Source organism: Tenrec ecaudatus, chromosome 3, assembly GCF_050624435.1.
Source record: "Tenrec ecaudatus isolate mTenEca1 chromosome 3, mTenEca1.hap1, whole genome shotgun sequence".
NCBI classification, from domain to species: domain Eukaryota; kingdom Metazoa; phylum Chordata; class Mammalia; order Afrosoricida; family Tenrecidae; genus Tenrec; species Tenrec ecaudatus.
The window spans coordinates 140646704-140668130 of record NC_134532.1 but is presented as its reverse complement, the minus strand read 5'-3'; the positions used below and the strand labels follow the sequence as shown (position 1 = coordinate 140668130).

Genomic DNA, 21427 nt, shown 5'->3' with positions numbered 1-21427 from the left:
TGGTAGTGGAATAATTAGGAAAAGGATAACAATAATGGTTATACACCATAAAGAGTTTAATCAATGCACTGAAATTATACATATATAGGTTGTAGACCTGGAGAATGTTTTCTTGTGTATATTTTTGCCACAATTACAAAAACATAATAATGACAATGAGTATACGAAAGAACACGTTCTAGAACTAATGGGTGATAATTTTTCAACTCTTAATATGATTGAATTATTGAACTGTATGACATGTAGATAAAGTGCTGATGAAACTATTAAAAAGAAAAAATTTTTTTAACTATTATTAAAAAGAAACCAGATGGTACCTGCCTATTAGAAACGAATGTGCTTAGAGTCTTAAAGACTTGTCTCTAAATAAGCAGCTATCTAAGTGAGACATCTAAGTCCACATGGAAAAAGCACACTAGCCTATAAGATCGAAGTACTGTAAATAAAAAAATCAAAATCCAGGAGTCAATGGTATCAGAGTTGAAATTGTGGCTGCCCCATTTGTAGAAAGCAATGGTGAAAAAGAAAGCTGTGGGTAAGAGTGGAAACCCAAACTCCTCCTGCAGGGTCTCCTGCCTGCAGTAAATCCCCTTGACCATAGTCCAGGGATTTAAATAGCCTTGTTATCAGACAGAGAGCATTGTAAAGTTGATTACAGTAAATTGATTATGTAAGTGAGTTAAAATGTAACATCATTAAAAAAAATTGTGACATCATTTGATCTCCCTTTTGATCTATTTTAAAGTTGTTTCCGTTAATATTTTCTTCTTTCTTTTTGAGATTCTTCTGTTTTATCACTGTTCTCTGCTTGTTTCTTGTTTTGTATGAATTTCTGTATATGAAATCCAGGAGAGGTAAATCTATAGGGGCAGTAACTGTATTAATAATTACCTAGGGCACTGCTGTAGAGGTTGGTGGAAAACAGGGAGCTAACAACAAGCATGAAAAAGACAATGTTCTCAAATGGACGGATGTGAGGGCTGCACAACTCTTCTTAACACGCAGTGGAGACCCAAAGCCCACCTGGAGACAACTGGACACCCCTCACAGAAGGGTCACGGGGAGGAGACGAGCCAGTCAGGGTGCGGTGTCGCAACGATGAAACATACAACTTTCCTCTAGTTCTTTCATGCTTACCCACCCCCAACCCCAACTATCTTGACCCCAATTCTACCTTACAAATCCAGCTAGACCACATCATGTACACTAACTAGTACAGATAAGAGCTGGAAACACAGGAAATCCAGGACAGATAACCCCACACCACCCCCAGGACCAATAATGAGAGTAGGGATACCAGAAGGGTAAAAAGAAGGTGGGGGGGAGAAAGGGGAACCAATCACAATGACCTGCATATAACCCTCTCTCAGGAGGACAGACAACAGAAAAGTGGGTGAAGGGAGACACTGATCAGTGTAAGACATGAAAAAAAATAATCATTTATGAGTTATCATGGGTTCATGATGGAGGGTGGGTGGGAGAGGGAGGATGAAAATGAAGAGCTGATACCAAGGGCTCAAGTAGAAAGAAAATGTTTTGAGAATGATGAGGGCAACATACATACAAATGTGCTTGACACAATGGATGTATGTATGGATTGTGTTAAGAGTGGTATGAACCCCCAATAAAATGATTTTTTAAAAAGAAAGAAAAAAAAAAGAGTCCTGGGACAAGTTACTTAATCTTAAAGCACCTTTGTTTAACTTGAAGAATAGAGCGAATCAATTACTTCGCTTGAAAAATGAACTCAATTTGACTATAGAAGTATGAACAGACAAGTAGCCTGTTAAATAAAGATGTTAAATCTGAAAATTTCTAAGAAAACGTATGCTATGACACTATAAAATTATATCAAAATTTGATTATAAGTACACCTAGTAGTAGAGTATAAATTATTATGACCTAGAGATGCAATATGAAAGTAGCATGAGTGTGATCACGAAGGTGGTTTTCCCGGGGCGAGGCTTATCCATTGCACTCTGGATGTGCTAACCTCTGTGATTTCCCCAAATGTGGGAAACTCAACTGCATGATTTGTGGTAGTGGGGTTAAAAGAAAAAAAAAAGTAGCATGAGTGTATAAAATATACCTGTAAGAAAAACTGCTAAGCAAAAGGTTTAACATACTCATAAAAATATTCAGGGTCCCATGAGGAAACATGATTTGGGTTGGATTCTATTAACTAGAGTACAAAGGTACAACCTTTTCAGCAAAATCTACCCATACAATTGAAGCAATAAAGTTTATATTTTATTACAGAAATGAAAATGTCCTTTTTTCTGAATTAAAATAGGGTATAATACTTGAAGGGGTGGTCCAAATACTTATATATAAGAAATCACATAAATAAAATCTGTGAAACTTGAGTCTTTTTTACCCTACACATAGCAGCCAATAAAAACAAAATCAATCATGGGTCAAATGGGAGACTGGACAGTGTAAGACATAAAATAATAATAATTTATAAATGATCAAGGGTTCATGAGAGAGGGGGGAGCGGGGAAGGAGGGATCTGATGCCAAGGGCTCAAGTCAAAAGCAAATGTTTTGAGAATGATGATGGCAACAAATGTACAAATGTGCTTGACACAATGGAAGGATATATGGATTGTGATGAGTTGTACAAGCCCCCAATAAAGTGATTTCTTAAAATAAATAAAATTGAACATAAAAACACTTTTTACATCATATGCTTTACCACAAAATACTTCATGTCACTGATGGCATTTGCTGCAATTTCCAATAATGGCACAATTAGAGACAAACTAGGAGTCACCTTCAAAAATGAACCACAATTAAATAATCACATGAATATGAAATGGAACCTCATACCTGTGAGAAGAGGAGAAAGTGGCACAAGATTTCATATCCAAGGATGGATCAGAAAGGTCTAATTCAAATATCTCAAGGGAAGCGTTGGTACTAAATGTTGCATCCAATTGCTGAGCAGATGTTCCTACAGAAAATACACTTAGAGTACACACACTTACAAACTAAAAACTCAGAACCACACAAATTAAAAAGAAATTAAAAAGCCCATTTTTCTATTATCTCGTTTGTCAATGCTGCCAACAGCAGCAGAATTATCAGGGCATGTGTCATGAAGCAGATTCTTAATTACAACAGCAATGAGATTCTGGCACAATTAAGCAAGACTGAAAGATGGTATTTGTATAGTCTTTTTAAGTGACTATAAACCTTTTTACAGTTTGTAAAAGTGACTTTTTAAGCCTATCCATTATTTGAAAGCGCTCTACAAAAATAATGTCATGATTTATAACATTTGCTTATAGCTATAATGATAAAAGCTCAACTCTTAAAAGTACGGGCATCAAAACTGTTACTCAACCATTCAAATCAGTATCTACTGTCTTTACATGCCAGTCAATTTGCTTAATATAAGAGGAATAAAGAGCAAAACACAGTCTCTTATAGAGAGGGACGATAAGCTGCACAGGGTGCTGTGAGAGCAGAGGAAGGTTGATGAACTCTGCAGATAGAGAGAGGCAGGGTTTTGCCAGGGAAGGTGACACGTTCCAGAAGTGAAGCCTGAAGTGAAAAGGGGCAAGTACAACTCGGCCAGATGAAAGAGATGGGGCTCCTACTCATGCTGTTTTCTCTTCAAACTTACCTGTAGCTAGGTAAATGGGATGGTTCTGAGCAGGGCTCCAGGCCTGCATGGCTGTGCGATCTACTTCCTTTAACTTCATCCTGCTGAAAAGAATATTCCAAATAGAACATATTAAACATGTAACACAGAACACGAGGAATGTGATTTAATAGAAATATAATGAACAACACAGGAGAAAGATTAGTTTCTACTCCCATTAAGATTTAAAGTCTCAAATGTAGGCATGTACATATGAAAATATATTTATATATACCATAGGGATATAGGTCTATGTACATATGTTTATAGACTAAGCATTAAGGTACGGATGGACCTTGGGCCTCTACTCAAATCCTCCCTCAATGCAAGAACACTTGGTTCTAATAACCTGGCATTCTGTGATGTTCACCTTCTCGACACAATCGCTGAAGACAAAGTGGGTGCATAAGCAAATAGGGTGAACAAAGATAATGGTGCCCAGCTATTATAAGATAGAGTGTCTGGGGTTTTAAAGGCTTGACGTTAAATATGTGGCCATCTAGCTGAGAAGCAACAAAGCCCAAATGGAAGAAGCACACCGACCTGTGTGATCAGGAGGTGTTGACAGGATCAGGTATCAGGCAGCAAAAGACCCAAAACAGACATGACCCAAACAACCATTTCTATGCGAATGAGGATGGTGGGAATGGAGACCTCCCAATATAACAATTAAAATAAAAATTTTTTTTAAAGATTTAAAGCCTCAGAAATGCAAAGGGGCAGTTCTACTGTTCTGTAGAGTTTCTATGAGTAAGAACTGACTTAATGGCAGTGGGTGAGCGATAATGAACAAACCACTACCGCATTAGGAACATCAATCAAATTGGTTTGGATGTCATTTGTTAGAAATAACCATTATTAAAAATAAGAGAAACTTAATTCTAATCATTACATAAGATAACGCTTACAGATTAGTTCCTCAGTTAAAAAATCAGTTGGGAAATATAACACAAGATATTGTGTTAAGAATTAACTTTGAACCACATGTGCTTCTAAAACAAGGATGAGAAACATTAAGGGAAAAGGAAGCTACTTCATGATTTGCTAACGAGAAGAGCAATTATATATATACATCCATACAGAGAAATCAACATCCTTTTAGAAAAAGCAGACATTTTTATGAAACTGGTCATCTCAGGTTTCACTCCCACACACTACTTATATAAATAAGTAGTCATTAAAATTAAAATTACTTTAGTAGGAAAAAAAATTCAAGAGGCATTTTGTTACACTAGCTTTTTAAAATCTTGGTAATTTTTATTAGGTTAATACATTCAAGTGAATTTAAACTCACACCAAATAAAAATAGTGACATCTTGCTCCTGTCTCTGTTCCCAACTGTTTCTCCCACTCTGACTTTATTATGTGTTATTTTGGATGTCCTTCTGGTTGTTAAAAAAAATGTAAAGAAGTATAACATTAAGGTAAAACATATTAAGTATAAATACTAATGTCTTCCCAAGCATAGTTCATCATCATTTTATAACATTTTTAGTCCTTTCAATAAGTAGTCTCATTTCTTTTCCATAATACCAAAGCATTCCCCTGCAAAGATGTAAAATGACTTACCCAGAACTTGGTAACAAATAGCTGGGTTTTTCTATTCTTTTATTATTACTATAAATAATATGAAGTGAATGCCTATAAATGCATGCTAGTTCATACATGTGAAGAGTTAACGATGATAAACTTTTAATTTTCATGAATATTGCAAAGTTTCCTTCCCTAGTAATGGTTATTTACTTACACTCCCAAGAATAGCTACATTCTCATACTTTCAGATTCTGACCAACATGAAAGGTGACCATTATATTTCTCATACTATAAATGAAGTTTCACGTCTTGCTATGTGATGACTGGTTATCCTTAATTCTGCAGGAAGCCCTTGTGGCGCTGTGGGCAAGGTGTTGGGCTACCAGCCATAAAGCAACTACCTACCATCTGTCCGCAGGAGAAAAGTAACGCTGTTGGCTCCCAAGTAGACTTACTGGAACCCTACACTGGGTCTCTAAGGAGCCCTGGTGGTGCAGTGGGTATACATTCGGTTGCGATCTAAAAGGTCAGCAGTTAGAAACCACCAGCCAGTCTTTGGGAGAACAATGGGACTTTCTACTCCTATAGAGTTACAGTCTCAGTTGGCCTGAGAGCTTGTTGTGGAAATGGGCAGGTTCATAAAACTCAGGAAGGTGGTGCTGGTCCTGGCTGGACACAAAGCCATCACTCACTGTGAAGGACACTGATGATGGCACCTCAGACCGCCCTACAGTGGTGGCTAGGATCGGCTACTATCTCCACAGTTGCCATGAGCAAGAAGAAAATTGCTCCAAGAGTTCAAAGATCAAGTCTTTTGTGAAGGTGTCTAACTCTAATCACCTCAGGTCCATAAAGTACTCCGGGGATATCCCCTTGGACAAAACTACAGTCAGCAAAGATGTCTTCAGAGATGCTGCTCTTAAACACATGGCCTGTTGGGAGGCCAAGGTCAAATTTGAGGAGAGATCCAGGACAGGTAAAAACACAAGTGGTTCTTCCAGAAGTTATGATTCAATAACTTATTTAAATCAAAATTATTAAAAATGCCCTCCAAATGTTTGTCTGACTGATACATGTACGGTTAGACTGGGAAAAGGTGCGTTGGAAAAAAAAAAAAAAGAAAAGGTGCGTTGGTGGGATGAGACACTGGGTAGTGGAAGGAGGACTGGGAGACAAATAAATGTTAAACCTATCTTTAAATTTTTTTTAAAGAGTTAAGTCTCAGAAATTCACATGCCCAGTTCTACCCTGTCCTATAGGGTCACTATGAGCAAGCATCAACTTGATGCCAGTGAGTTTGGTTTATATAGGGTCCCTATGAGCCAGAAAAAAAAAAATAAGACCCTGAATGAGATGGACTGACACAATGGCTGTAACAATGGGCTCAAGTAAAGGTACAATTCTAAGGACAGCACTGGACCAGGAAGTGTTTTGTTCTACTTGTTACACATAGGGTCGCTATGGGTCGGAACTGACTTAATGGCACCTAACAACAACAAGCCAAACTACTCAACAACAGTGGTTTATATTTCTGTCACTCAATCTATCAGTTCGTCATACTATGGTGGTTTGCTTGTTGCTGTGACTCTGGAAATCAGGGCCATTAATATTTCAAATACCAGCAGAATCACCTACACTGAACAGGTAAAGATTAGGAAGGACCTGATAATCCATTTCTTAAAAAGTAGCCAATGACATTCATGATGCACACCTTCCCGACACAACCACTGAAGACAACGCGGGTGCATAAGCAAATGTGGTGCAGAAAACTGATGGTGCCCAGCTCTCAAAAGATATAGTGTCTGGGGTCCTAAATGCTTGCACGTAAACAAGCAGTCATCTAGCTCAGAAGCATCAAAGCCCACACAGAAGAAGCACACCAGCCTGTATGACCACGAGGTGTAGAAGGGACCAGGTATCAAACATCAAAGAACAAAAAATCTTATCAGTGAGTGCCCACTTTCCCAATATGATCACTGAAGACAAATGTGTGCATAAGCAAATGTGGTGAAGAAAGCTGATGACACCCAGCTATCAAAAGATATAGTGTCTAGGTGTAGGTGTCCTTAAACTACGGCCTGCAGGCCACATGCCCACCAAGGACATTTATCCGGCCCGCTGGGTATTTTTGCCCCATTTGTTTTTTTTTTACTTCAAAATAAGAAATGTGCAGTGCGCATAGAAATTTTTCATAGTTTTTTTCTAAAACTATAGTCTGGTCCTTCAACGGGTGTGAGGGACAGTGAACTGGCCTCCTATTTTTAAAAGTTTGAGGACCCCTGGTAGGGTCGTAAAGGCTTGAAGATAAACAAGCAGCCATCTAGCTGAGAAGCAGCCTGTATGACCATGAGGTGTCGAAGGGATCAGGTATCAAGCATCAAAGAACAAAAAAACCCTATCATTGTAAATGAGGGTGCATGAAGAGTGGAGACCCAAGACTCATCTGTAGGCAACTGGATACCCCCTTACTGAAGGGTTGAGGGGAGGAGATGAGCCAGTCAGGGTACAGGGCAGCAACAATGTAACATATAACTTTCCTCTACTTCTTAAACGCTTCCTCCCCCACCACTATCAAGATCCCAATTCTACCTTATAAATCTGGCCAGACTAAAGGATGTACACTGGTACAGATAGGAAATGGAAACACAGGGAATCCAGGACAGAGGACACCTTCAGGACCAGTGGTGAGAGTAGCGATACCAGGAGGGGGGGTGGAGGGGGGATAGAAATGGGGAACCGATTACAGGGATATATATATAACCTCCTCCCTAGGGGACAGACAACAGAAAAGTGGGTGAAGGGAGACATCGAACAGTGTAAGAGATGACAAAATAATTTATAAATTACCAAGGGTTTATGAGGGAGAGGGGAGTGGGTTGGAAGGGAGAAAAATGAGGAGCTGATATTAAGGCCTCAAATAGAAAGCAAATGTTTTGGGAATGATGATGGCAACAAATGTACACGTGCTTGACACAATGGATGGATGTATGAATTGTGATAAGAATTGAAGGAGCCCCCAATAAAATGATTTTTTTAAAGTAGCCAATGTAAACATTATGAATAGCAGCGGAGCACTGTCTGATACACTGCAGAAAGATGAGTCCAACTCAAATATGGCTAGGGAAAAGTTGCCTCTTCCAAGTGGAGTTGGCCTAAATGGTGTGGGTGGGTGACATAAGGGCATTATGCATAAAAGGGAACCAAAGGCCATTAAAAGGCAGGAAAAGAAAGAAAAGACAAAAGCAGGTATCAGAAGACACTTTTAATCTTGCTCTTTTACAGCAGCCAAAGCAAACAAAAGAAATGAAGTAACGTAGTTGAGGATTTCAAATGGCACTTTGAAAAGACAAAGTATTATAATGTGTAGACTCGAGTCATAAAATCAAAAGAAAAAACAGTATTTCTCAAATTGAGATAGAAATCTCATTCGTTGAGTTGTAATGTTCAGGAATTGTATGAGCAGAATACTGAGCCGTGACGGAAGCATCCAATGAAGATGGAAGGAATACCCAGGCACTGTCCCAAAAAGAACTGGTCAGCATTCAGCCATGTTAGCACGTAGCACATAATCGAGAATGAATGGTACTCAACGTTCAAACTGCACTGAAGGCGCTGGTGAAAAAATAAGATTCCAGGAATTAATGAAATTCCATTTGAGATATTTCAACAAATTGATGCAATGCTGGATGTGCTCCCTAGTCCATGCCAAGAAATTTAGCCAATCAAATAGTGATCAGTAGTTGTGTCCATTCCAAAGAAAGGTGTCTGAAAAGAATACATAAATTATTGAGCAACATAATCCATTAAATACACAAGTAAAATGTTACGGGAGATAATTAAAAAGTTGCCACAGTACTTGAAAGAAAGCAAGCGGCCATCTAGCCCAGAAGCAACCAAGCCCACACGGAAGGAGCGCATCAACACAGGTGATCGTGAAGGGCAGAGGAGACCAGGTCTCAAACAACAAAGGCGGGGGAATCACATCACCGTGAATGAGGGGGAGTGCGTGATGGGGACCCAATGCCCATCTGTAGACAGCTGGACATCCCTTGCAGAGGGGTAGCGGAGAGGAGATGAGTCACTCAGGGTTCAGTGTAGCAACAATGAAACTCAAAACCTTCCTCTAAGTTCCTGAACGCTTCCTCCCCTCCCAATCATCATGACCCCAATTCTACCTTGGGGACCTGGTTATACCAGAGGATGTACAGCGGTGCAGTAGGGATCTGGAAACACAGGGAATCTAGGACAGACGAACCCCTCAACACCCGCGACAGGAGTGGCGACACCAGGAGGGAAGGGGGTGTAAAAAGGGAGAACAGATCTTGGAGATCTATGTGTAACCTCCTCTCTGGGAGATGGGCAATGGGAAGGTGGGTGAGGGGAGACGCCGGGCAGTGTAAGATAAAATAATTATTTATAAACTATTAAGGGACGGGGGGAGGGGGGAGCAGGTAGGGAGGGGAAGGGGGAAAAAAGGAAACCGAGCTGATTCCAGGAACTCAAATGGAAGGCGAATTTTGAGAATGATGAGTGCAACGAACGTATAAGGGTGCTTTGCTAAACTGATGTATGTATAGATTGTGATAAGAGTTGTATGAGCCCCAATAAAAAGATTAATTTTAAAAGAGTATATAATATTAAAAAAAAGTTGCCACAGTATATTGACAGGGATTGCTAGAAATTTGAAGTGACCGAGAAGAGTACACACAGTGGTACACCCCATAAAAACTGGAATTGCACTGGGCAGAGCAGTTTTCACAGTACGCATTTTTCTCAGGTAGGCAAACTCACTGAGTTGGTGTACCCAGCGGCATTGCCTGGGAAGATTCTCTCTGGTTACAGTGAATTTTTTCAAACAAGCAGTTTTGCTCGAACCTCTTTTATGATGGCTGATTTAAGAAAACAGCGCGGCTGTGAAATTTTGTTTCCTGCTCAGGAAAAATGCCACAGAACCTGTTGTGATGTTGAACACAGCTTACAAATACAGCACTATGGGAAAAACTCAAGTGTACAAGTAGTTTTCTCATTTTTAAAAAGGAAGCATGTTGATTGATGACAAACCTTCTGGATGTCCATCAACTTCCTGAACAGACAAAACTGTCTACTCCTACTGCATTTGGAGCTCATTCCATCAGATGAGACTATTGAAAAGATTGTGTAACAAGTGTGCAACAAAAAAAAAAGGCCTGATTTGTGACAGGTGGGGGACGGGTTTTGTCACAATGCACTTGCTCATGTAGCCATCTCAGTGTACCAGTTGTTAACAAAAAACAGCATGCCTCTTTTGCCCCACCCCCCCCCCCACCTTACTCATCTGCAACTTTTTTTTTTTTTTGCAAATTCTTTTTGTTTCCTGGAATGAAGAGGGGCATGAAAGGACAACAATGTGATGACACAGAAGAGGTGAAGAAACGAGGGAGGTGCTATTAGACAAGCAAACAGATGAATTTGAAAAATGTTTCCAGAATGGATCATATATTTGTCAAATGTATTACCTGTAATGGAGAGTACTTTGAAGGTAATAAGGTTGTTTTGTAAAAAAGAGAAAAATACATAGCTTTGAAAAAAAATCTGAGTTTTTTTGGGACATATCTGATCGGAGCACACAGGAGCAGATGAAGTGGAAGTACGAGAGAGTGAAGCACATCTTGGCCCACCAGGCCGTGAGGACAATGACCCTAATTAGAGCAGCCAGTCCACAGGGGACACCAAATGGCCAGCCCCGCTATGAGACTGATGTCCCTCACTGATCCATGGCCCTACAGGGGACAACACCGGAGACACAGTGTGCGAATTGCACCTGACCTGATCCCACCACACCGAGGCAAAGCACTGGGGGAGTGCAGCGGGACAGCAAGGGAATGGAGCAGCAAGGTCCCCAGGGCATGTTGAAGGTGGACTTTGGGGCCAGGGTGTGGTGCCCCAACAGACTGAACTGAAAAACACTCCTAAAGACCAACAAAGGATCGTTGAACTAACTACGAGCTTTTCTTTCCTGTTGTTGTTCGTTTTGTTCTGTTCTTTGTCAGTGGTTTGTTGTTGTTTTGTTGTATAGTGTTGCTTGTTTGTTTGTTTTTTAAAAAGAAAGAAAAAAATCTGAGTTTTTTGGGTACCCCCTCGTATATAAAACATGGAATGCTCCCGGCCGTGCTTCATTCTGTCGTACATAAGATCGTTATGGGTTGGAGCCAACTCCAGGGCACCTAACAACAACACAGAACGAGGGATACCTTTGCTGATTTCAGGTGGCTCTTGGCCAAAAGCAGGTAATACCAAAAGATGCTTACTGGTGCTTTATTGACTTAGCAAAGGCATGGAACTGTGGAAAATAATAAATTATGGATAACACTTAACTGTGCTCATGTGGAACCTACATATATAGACCAAGCAGCAGTTTTTCAACAGTGTAAGAGGGTATTGAGAGTTTAAATCTGGAAAGGCATATGCATACAGGGTTGTATGTTTTATCCTTTCATATTTATACAATTTGCATGCTGAGCAAAAAATTTTGAGAATTGACCATATGAAGAATTCTGCTTAAAAGGAAGACTCATTAACAACCTGCAATATGCAAATCACACAACCTTGCTTGCTGAAAGTGAAGACTTAAAGCACTTACTGATGATTAGAGACTAGTCTTCAATACAAATTATAAACAAAAAGAAAAAAATCCTCAAAACTGAACCAGTAAGCAGCATCATGATAAAACAAAAAATAGTCAAGTTGCCAAGGATTTCATGTACTTGGCTCCACAGTCAACAGTCATAAAGTCAGCAGTCAAGAACTAAAAAGACATTTTGCACCGGGTAGATCTGCTGTGAAGACCTCTTCAAAATGTTAAGAAGCAAACTTATCACCGTGAAGAAGTCTCCTCATCATTTCTGTAAGGGGCATTCTGGCTGCACTTCTTCCAAGGCAGATGTTTGTTCTGTTGGCAGTCCACATGACTTTCAAAAGTTTTTGCCAGCAAATTCAAATGCATTCATTTTTCGTTGATCTTCTTTATTCGATGTCAACTTTCGCTGCATATGAGGTGACTGAAAACACTTTGGTTTTATCAGGTGCTCCTTAGTCCTCAAAGTAACACCCATGCTTTGTAACACTTTAGAGAGGTCCTGTGGAGCAGTTACCCAATGAGATGCACTTGGTAACTGGGACCTGGAGACTGCCATATGGATCAATCAGACAAATGATATTTAATGGATTTCTTAATATTTAACCATCTTTTAATTCCTGAAATAAATTCCTCGTGATGTTGATACAGCATTCAATTAATATGATTAAGATTTTGGGGTCAAAAGTCATACATGGTTTGCCTCTATGTTCTATAGTTTTCTGCTTTTGTGTATCCTTTCTCAAGTTTTGTTATCAATGTTACGACTTGCTGGGGGAAAAAAGCTGGCATTTTCCTTTCTTTTCTATGCTCTGGAACATTTTCAATCATAACATTGGGCTCATTCTTTAAGGAGTTGGTAAAATATCTGATCCTGGTGCTTCTTAGGGGGAATAATGATTAACTTGAATTTTTTTCTGTCATCTGGGTCATTTTTTCATTGTTTTTCTGTGGTAATCCTGTATTGTATTTTTATACATATTTTCTAATTTATCTTAGGCTTGAATAATATAGGTTCATAATTCTTATATTTCTGCTACTTATTTACCCCTTATTAAATTACATATATTAAAACTTGTACGTATTTCACATACACACATACTAAAAAGTTTGTGAAAAAATTCCATTAACTGCTTGCAGGTTCCTCTTGTATGCGTGTGCACAAGCGCATGCTCACGCAAGTTAAAAGGTATGTTCCAAAGTCACAAAAACTTAATAAACAAAAATATCAAAGCTATTGTTTCTCAACATATTCTCCATCTAGGTCTATTAAGCCTAACAACTTCTATACGCAGACTTTCCATCTCTTTAACCCTTCTCTGAAGAGTTCTGTGTTCTTTAATTTACAAACGCCTGTCAACAAGGTCCTTTAGACAGCCTCAAGGGACTCAAATTTTGTCCCTTTTAAAGAAATCTGAAAGGTCAAGATCAGGATGCAGGTGGGTGGGATAAGGCTTCCTAACTAAATTCTCTTAGGATAGCCCTCGCGTCCCACGAGGAATGAATACGTGTATTGTCATAATTCTAGTATTCAATTTTTTAAAAACCTCCTGATAACCGTCTGAGCTCATCCTGTGTCCTTCAAGAAAATCAGTGAAAACATGGTCACAATACCCTTCTGAGATGAGCTCTGTGCCTGAATCTAAGTGATGCAGCAGATCCCCCTCAGGAGCCTCAGTGTTGACTGCATCTTTCAGGGAAGGCACTTTGACAAAATTGAGAGGACTCTTCTGTATTCACCCACTGATGGCAGAGAGATGCTTAAACACATTTGTTTGGAATAAACCTGAGCACGTATGAACTGAACCATAACACCAATACTTTTCACTTACCCATATATCTCCCTCTCTCCACATCCCTCTTCTAAAAGCTGATTTGGCTTGGGTGGTGGCTTACTGCTTTATTGATTTTTCATTCAAATAACAAATTTTTTATTTATTAGTTCTGATCCTTTGTTTACTAATTCATTAAATTCTTTTACTAGTCTTCATTCCTGAGTGCTAATTTCTTAGTTTATTCTATTACCTTTTGACTTGATTTTATAACATTTTCTTTATTAAAAGATCATTTTATGGGGGCTCTTACAGCTCTTATAACAATCCATACATTAGATGTATCAAGCATATTTGTGCATACGTTGCCATCATTATTTTCTAGACATTTACTTTTTATTGAGTCCTTGGTATCAGCTCCTCTTTTTGTTCCTCCCTGTCCCTCCCCATTTTATTTATTGATAAAAAGGTTTTAAATCATCCCTGTTTTTGCTATGCCCCCAAAAGATTCCTAGTGTTTTCATTAATATGGTCATCCACATATCCTACAGTTTTCACTTGTATTTCTCCACTGACAGTCTATATGTTTTTAAAATATGCAAGTGGATAGTCTTTTATATTTAGTCCACTGTGATTTTTCTGTACTATTTCTACTTCTTGAAGTTTATTGATGTTTTCCTTAGGATTTCATATGTAGTATATACCATGGTGAATGTACCATGAGGTTTGAAAAGAAGGGATATTCTCTGTTTTCAGGGACCAGAGCTCAACATGTATTAACAAAAATCTGATTTTTAAAACTAAGATCTTCTCTATCTTTTCTTATTCACTTTTTTGTTCACTCTGTCTTGGGCCAAGAGTGAATTAAAGTCGTCTACTACTATTACATTTGTGTTTATTTCTCCTGAAATGTCCTAAAGTTTCTGCTTTAATTTGATGAAAGTTTATTTATGACATAGCTACTTGGTACATAGATATCCACTGTCAAATGCATATTTTAACTTTATGACGTATCCTTTTTCTCAAATTCTGTCTTCTGGCTTGAATTCTACCTTGTCTCATTTTAAGATTAATGTCCTTTAATGATCTTATGTGTATACCGTTGATTGGCCTTTATTTTAATGTGTATCCTTTTGCCTTTCAACTTTAGAACAATTTGTTTTCAATGTCTACAATGAATAAGGCATATAACTCAGTTTACTTGGTTAGTCAATATGAAAATCTTTTAAATTGGTTGTTGTTAAGTACCGTGAAGTCAGTTCCAGCTCATAGCAACCTTATGGGCAGAAGACTGAAACCCTGCCCAGCCCTGCGTCGTCTTCACAATGGTCCTTGAGTTCACTGCTGCAGCCACTGTGTCTATCCCATCTTGTTGAGTCTTCCTCTTTACCACTGCCTCACTTTTATTAATTGGTCATGTGAATCTATTTATAATTTTCTGACATGACAGTTATGTTTGGTCATAGTTCCATCATATTTTGTTTTGTTTTGTTTTGTTTTCTACAGTAATGGGTCCTAGTGACCCAGTGATGAAAGGACTCAGCTTCCAACCTAAGGGCTGGCAGGTGAACCCCACCAGCCACTCTGCAGAAGAAAGATGAGACAGCCTGCTTCCTGTAAAGATTTACAGCCTGGGAAACCTAACAGGTCAGGTACACTTTTTCTACAGTGTTGCTGAGTCAGAACTGACTTGATAGCAGTGGGTTCTATTTGTTTTAGTTTGTTGGTTTTTTTTTTGCGCTAACGCAGTCCCCCACTACCACAAATTATGCAGTCGAGTTTCCCACATTTGAGGAAATTGCAGGGGTCAGCACATCTGGAGTGCAATGGATAAGCCTCGCCCTGGGAAAACCACCTTCGTGATCATGGTATCTCCCCTGCCAGGTAAGTAAGTATTGTTGTTTTAGTTTTTTATAACAGCTTTCGCTCTGTTGTCTATTTTCTTTCTGTATGCATATTCATACTTTCCTGTATTTAGGGTTTATATTTTTGCCTAAGTGGTTCCTTACATTTTTTACATAGTAACTGTTGATTCCCTACTATGACCATAAATGAAATTAGTTTGTATAACAATCTTCCACTGCCCTTCTTGCAGGGTACAATTATAACCAACAGTGTTTACCCTTTGTACTGTTAAATACACTTACACTTCTATGAAGCTGATTTGTCAGCTTTAAATGATGCCCTTTGACTCCCAGCCACTACAGATGAGGCAAGCACAAATTTATTCTTCCCCAACTTTCTTCCCAGTCCTTACTTCTCCTAATCTATTACTTGTGTTACCATTGCTGCCATTGTGAGGATATTCAACATTCATATTTTATTTCTTCTTCTTCTTCCTTTTGTTTTCATCTCAGGCTATAGTTACATATACTCAATGCCCTCCAATAGCACTTTTGCCAGTTTCTCTGGTCACCTATGCAGTTTACCTTCTAAAAGTTAACCTTAAGAAACAAACATATGACGGTCTTGGACAATAAATATGCCATGAGTTTTTATAGGTTCAAAACTGTGAACAGTCTCTGTATTTGAAGAACATTTTACACAGGATGAAATTATTCAGAAAAATATCAGATAATTTATACAAGCTTACCAATGGGCAATGTCAAGATTTGAACACATTAGTTAGGCGCCAAAGTCAAAGCTCTTATTTGTTCCTTCCAAAAAGTTAAGGGATTCCATTTTCAAAAATAGAAATATTAACAATTGGAGAAAATAATTCATGGTAATACAATTACCATGGATGATGAAATCAAGAGAATAGAAAATATATTTAGGAAATTGTGCTAAATGAGGGAAGGGTAGGGTGGGGAGGTAATACCTTACAGTGAAAAAGAATGCTCTGTGGAGTCCATGCTTAGATTTTCATATTGGGCATGCTGCTTATTAGCTAAGATATCATAAACTTCTCTAAGCTGTTTCTACATTGCTAAAACAGCAACAAAAGCGACTATACCATGAACTGTGGTGCCTTTCCAATGAGACAACCTGGCCTCAGCCCGAACGCACTGACTAACAAACTCACCGCCATCCAGTCCATTCCAACCCATAGGACAAGGTAGAACTGCCTCTGTGGGTTTCTGAGACGGTAACTCTTTCCGGGAGTGGAAAGCCTTTGTGTTTCTCCTGGGGAGCAGTTAGTGGTTTTGAGCTACCAACCTTGCAGGTAGCAGCATAAAACAAAACCCCCATGCCCATAGAGCTCCACATGGGCTAACAACAGCTGTCACACTATGTTAGCTGCCCCCGCCCTAAAAAATACCTCTCCGCTATCACAATATTAATCAAGAAACCAGCAGATGTAGTTTTCAAAGAACTTATTTTCTTTACATGAAATGTCCTCTTCTCACTTCGGCCCAACTGTCTGACCTAATCTTCAATAATTACCTACTGCAAGGTTTCAGCTCCTTCATGAGAATTGGCCTGCTGATTCAATCTACATTGCTCTAAATCACTGAACTTACTTATATTTGCTTGTCCAACATTTTTTTTAAAATTTTATTAGGGACTCATACAACTCTTATCACAGTCCATACATATACATACATCAATTGTATAAAGCACATCTGTACACTCTTTGTCCTAATCATTTTCAAAGCATTTGCTCTCCACTTAAGCCCTTTGCATCAAGTCCTCTTTTTCCCCTCCCTTCTTGTCCAACATTTTAAAGATTTTACAAAGTATCATATCCCACCTTAACTAAACAAAATTAGAGCGTTTTCTATTGGCACATGTTTTCCAATTGCCTTTTTACCAACTGCTTTCTGTATCATCTTATCCCATTAATTAGACAAATATGTCTTTTCAGTCAAGTGTTACAACTTTTGCCTTTTTGGACTCAATTGCTTAACACTGTTAGTACGTGAACAGTTTCATCTAATTGACTTTTGTATGTATAAATTTAGGGGACTGTAAATAGATTGATGAACTAGAAAGGCTTCAGTTTTAGGTAAAACATTTAATTTTAAAATTATTAACTTTTTGAAGGGTTGTTTTAGTTTAAAAAATAGTGCAAAGGACTATTAGGGGTTACAAAAGGTTTTTATAAAACGCCTTCAAAATGAATTCTACAATAAAAGAGGAATACATATACCAGTGGAGGGAAAAACGACAGAATTACAGTATCTCTAAGAGCAAAGGTACAAAAAGGCTATCTAATTCATGGATGCTTAGTTAATGTGTAACCTTTACTGAAAAAGAAATTCTCAACAACATAGAATCGTTCAGAAGGAAGTCACAACATTTATAAACATCTACTTCTTGGTACTCAATGTTCCACAAGAAGCAATTTCACTTATTACCCTTTACTGAACACAGTAAGACTACCTGTTTACAGATTTCTTTCTGCTCTTATGCTGCAGTTTCAGAAAACAATCTGCTTATATAAATAAAATTAAGCAGTCTAATTCTAAAGCCATCCACCAAATCTGTGGATGTGCACAACATAAATTCACAACTGCAGAGACACTTCAAAGTTTCCCAAAAGTTCTAGTCTGCAAGCCTTTTCTAGAGCTGCAACTAAAACGTAATGGCAACAAGGAGCCCATTGGAGTGGGGGCGGGGGCATGGGGGGGGGGGACGGACGGGACTGAAAAAGCTGTCTGCTGTAGCCAATTCTGACAACACTCGGTATGCACAGAAAACGTGGGTTTATTATGATACAACACCCACCTGTAATTACCCATGAACTAGCTACAATTGCTGACAAAGGCAACCGAATTTATATTCTGTAGTTAGAAAAGGTACTTTCAGAAGAAGGGTTTGTCACAAACCTTCCCATCAGGGCAACTTCATACAGTCCTCCGTGGAGAATGAATTCCCCGAGCTCAGAAACACAGGTAATACCCTGACTTATTTTTCATCCCGTCGAGTAATTTAACCTCTTAATATTTGCAATTTAGGAGCAAAAGCCTGAAACGCCTTACAACACTTCCTTCAAACGATCCGTTCCAGGATACAATGACAGGAGTCTGCGGTTCAAATCTCAGGAGCTTCAAAACAAGCAACCGTTCAAATACACACAAAACACCATAATCAAACGAACGTCAACCAAAGTGTTTCTGAGGTTTGTTTCCTTGCTACGTCCTTGGGGTCCGCACCTCTTTGTGCACAAGAGTCCGAAGGTTCTGGAACCTCAAGACCCCAGAAACCTGCCCAGCTGGGACTCTCCGGCCCGGCACCCCGTCATAGGCCCCGAGGGAGCCGCGGAACGTCGGCGGAGGCAGAAGGGCCGGTGAGAGGCGCTGCCGGCGCCAGGCGTTGCCCGGCCGGGCCGCACACCAGGGGCGGGCCGCCAGAGACCGGGCCTCGGGCCGGCCGGGGGCCAAAGGAGCCTGAGGCCGGGGCCCGAGCTCTGGGCCTGCGCTCTACCGCGAGGCCCCGACCACAGGGAGAAGAGGAATGGAGAAGCGCACTACCTGGCGGGGACACTCGGCGACCCGTTCCTGCGTTAGCACGGCGCCCGTCTACTCGGCCGGCACTCGGGCTGCCCCTCCTCCCCGACCCGGGGCCACCTCCACGTTCCGCTCCAACGTGGCAGCCGCAGCCCCGCCCGCCCGGCCGGGCAGCCCGCCGACGCTTCCGGGAGGGACGCCCCGCCCGCCCACTTCCGGGAGCGACGGCCCGCCCGCCCACTTCCGGGAGCGACGCCCAGCCCAGCCCGCTTCCGGGAGCAGCGCGGTGAGCCCAGCGGGAGCGGTGGCGGCACAGAGCGGCCCCCAGGTTGCAGTGGTGACTGCCGCGCCTGGAGCACATTGGTGGTCGGGGCCGGCCATTGAAGTCGGCGCGCAGGGCCTTGAAGCGGTGGCCGGAACTTGGGAGAATGGAATGGGTTTGCTGGATGGCGTCGTCAGAAAGCTGTCGTCCGCTGGAACGCCACGTAGCACGCATTCGTTGTGTGACGCGTCAGCAGTCCTAAGACTGCCTACAGCAGACAAAACCACATGAAAACCGGGCTGCACGGACCTTATTGCTGTAATTTGTGACTGGTTCTTAAAATTGCTGACTTGTTCCTACTATGTTGCATTTTGACAGGACTTATTTTAAGATCAACCTATCTGGTCCTACCCAAAAGCTGTGGGGCATGTACTGATTGATCTGTTTCTTCTCCAAGTTGTCCGAATGCAATCATACGTACGCTGGAGATGGTGTGGCTTCCTTTCCAACCCATTGCCAGAAAGCAAGCCGCACTAATTTTTTGGCTTCCCAATGCAGATAAAAATGATGTTTACACTATGAAAAGTGCAATAGCGTTAGGAGATAGTTTGAAATACTGTGAAAATTACCAAAATGTGACAGACGCAAAGTGAGTACAAAAAAGGCACCAATGGACTTGCTTCAGAGGGTTGTCACACACTTTTCATTTTTAAACGCAAGCCAGTATCTGCTTAAGTGCAAACAACTTGCCATCTAGACATGGGGTACTCCATGTATGTGTATTGCAGAATACAGCTGCCCTCCACCCCCACTGCGTTTTTTTTTTGTTTTGTTTTATGTTCTACAAGTCTTTATTCTAAAATAATACACCTTTAACAAACTAACTTTTCGTTTCCCCCACCTCCCGTTTCCCATTGGGTTTTTATGTGACCTTTGGGAAGCAATTGTATACTCTTTCTTCCAAGCAGCCTCTAATGTGGGTTCAAACTGCCAAACTCTCAGTACCCCAGCGTTTAACTCTTTGTACCACCAAGGATGTACCCCAAGGACTCTATCCACTAAGGAGGATAAAATGGCACCGGATTTTTACTCCACAGGGATCCATGGGACGAGGGGCATTTCAGCTATATTTTTTTGGTATGGACACCTCCTAGCATTCAGCATCTGCCCCTGGCACCCTACTCAGTTTCACCAGTCTGCCATCCTTATTGGGTGCATGAGAGAGGTCTCACTTTTATGATCTAAGGAAGTTACAGCAAAGAAGCTGAGTCAGACGAAAATGACTTCCTACAATACCAGAACTGGGTTGGACTCAGGCTCTCTTTGCATTACGTCTACCATTCAAATTAAGTTTCTTTTCTTTAACAATATATATTATATATTTTTTAAACTAGGAGTCTAAATTTCAGATCATCGACTTTGAATTCAACAGTTTAAACTACTAATCAACCCCCCCTTAATAATTTACGCTTTCCCCATTCCTTGATTTCTCTGCCCCCTTTTGTGGACCGTTGTCTTCCACTTCATCCAAGTTAACACCCATCAGCCATCTAGTCCAATGGTTCTCAACCTTCTTTTTTTTTTTTTAAACAATTTATTAGGGGCTCATACAACTCTTATCACAGTCCATACATATAAATACATCAATTGTATAAAGCACATCTGTACATTCTTTGCCCTAATCATTTTTTCTCCTCTTTTTTTTACATTTTATTAGGGACTCATACAACTCTTATCACAATCCATACATATACATACATCAATTGTATAAAGCACATCTGTACATTCTTTGCCCTAATCATTTTCTTTTTTTTTTTATTAGGGGCTCATACAACTCTTATCACAATCAGTTTCATCCATTTTTAAGTGTTAAGAGATTCTTTATCCGTGCTTCTATGGATGGCATTTAGGTTGTTTCCATCGTCTTGCAATTGCGAACAATGTTGTAATAAACATGGGGGTGCATTTGTGTTTGTGTTATGGCTTTTATATTTTGGGGTGTTTTTGTTTTGTTTGACTCATTCCATTAGGATACCTTCTGTGATAGTCACCTAATCAGGTGTCAATTTAAGGATTAGGAATGTAGGGGTGGGGTCTAGGCTGTCAATCTGGAATTAGCCAATGAGACTTCTGTGTGGGCATGGCCTTCTCCTGATAATTCTGGGAAATCTAGTACTTCCTCCTTGGAGAGGAAGACACTTCTCTC

The 21427-nt window shown here is 40.1% G+C and overlaps 1 protein-coding gene, 1 non-coding gene and 1 pseudogene across 18 annotated transcripts in view; 1 reads left to right on the top strand and 2 right to left on the bottom strand.

Moving 5' to 3' along the window:
- The window catches only part of SEC31A (SEC31 homolog A, COPII component), a 78808-nt gene extending 59667 nt beyond the window's left edge, over positions 1 to 19141 (bottom strand). For 15 of the 17 annotated variants that reach the window (XM_075544113.1, XM_075544115.1, XM_075544116.1 and 12 more), the window contains exons 1-3: positions 18984 to 19141; positions 3631 to 3713; positions 2832 to 2955 (exon numbers count right to left, since the gene is read on the bottom strand). In XM_075544113.1, coding sequence (XP_075400228.1) covers positions 2832 to 2955; positions 3631 to 3709 — 203 coding nt within the window. In that variant the 5' untranslated portion in view covers positions 3710 to 3713; positions 18984 to 19141. Of the gene's footprint in view, positions 1 to 2831; positions 2970 to 3630; positions 3714 to 18983 lie in introns of those variants that run through there. The other 2 variants (XM_075544114.1, XM_075544123.1) reach the window with 2 other exon arrangements.
- Positions 1914 to 2093, top strand: LOC142443868 (U1 spliceosomal RNA; annotated as a pseudogene).
- LOC142443810 (U1 spliceosomal RNA) lies at positions 15300 to 15458 on the bottom strand. Its single transcript, XR_012783557.1, has one exon. It is a non-coding gene; the product is annotated as a U1 spliceosomal RNA (small nuclear RNA).
- Positions 19142 to 21427: the final 2286 nt, after the last annotated feature.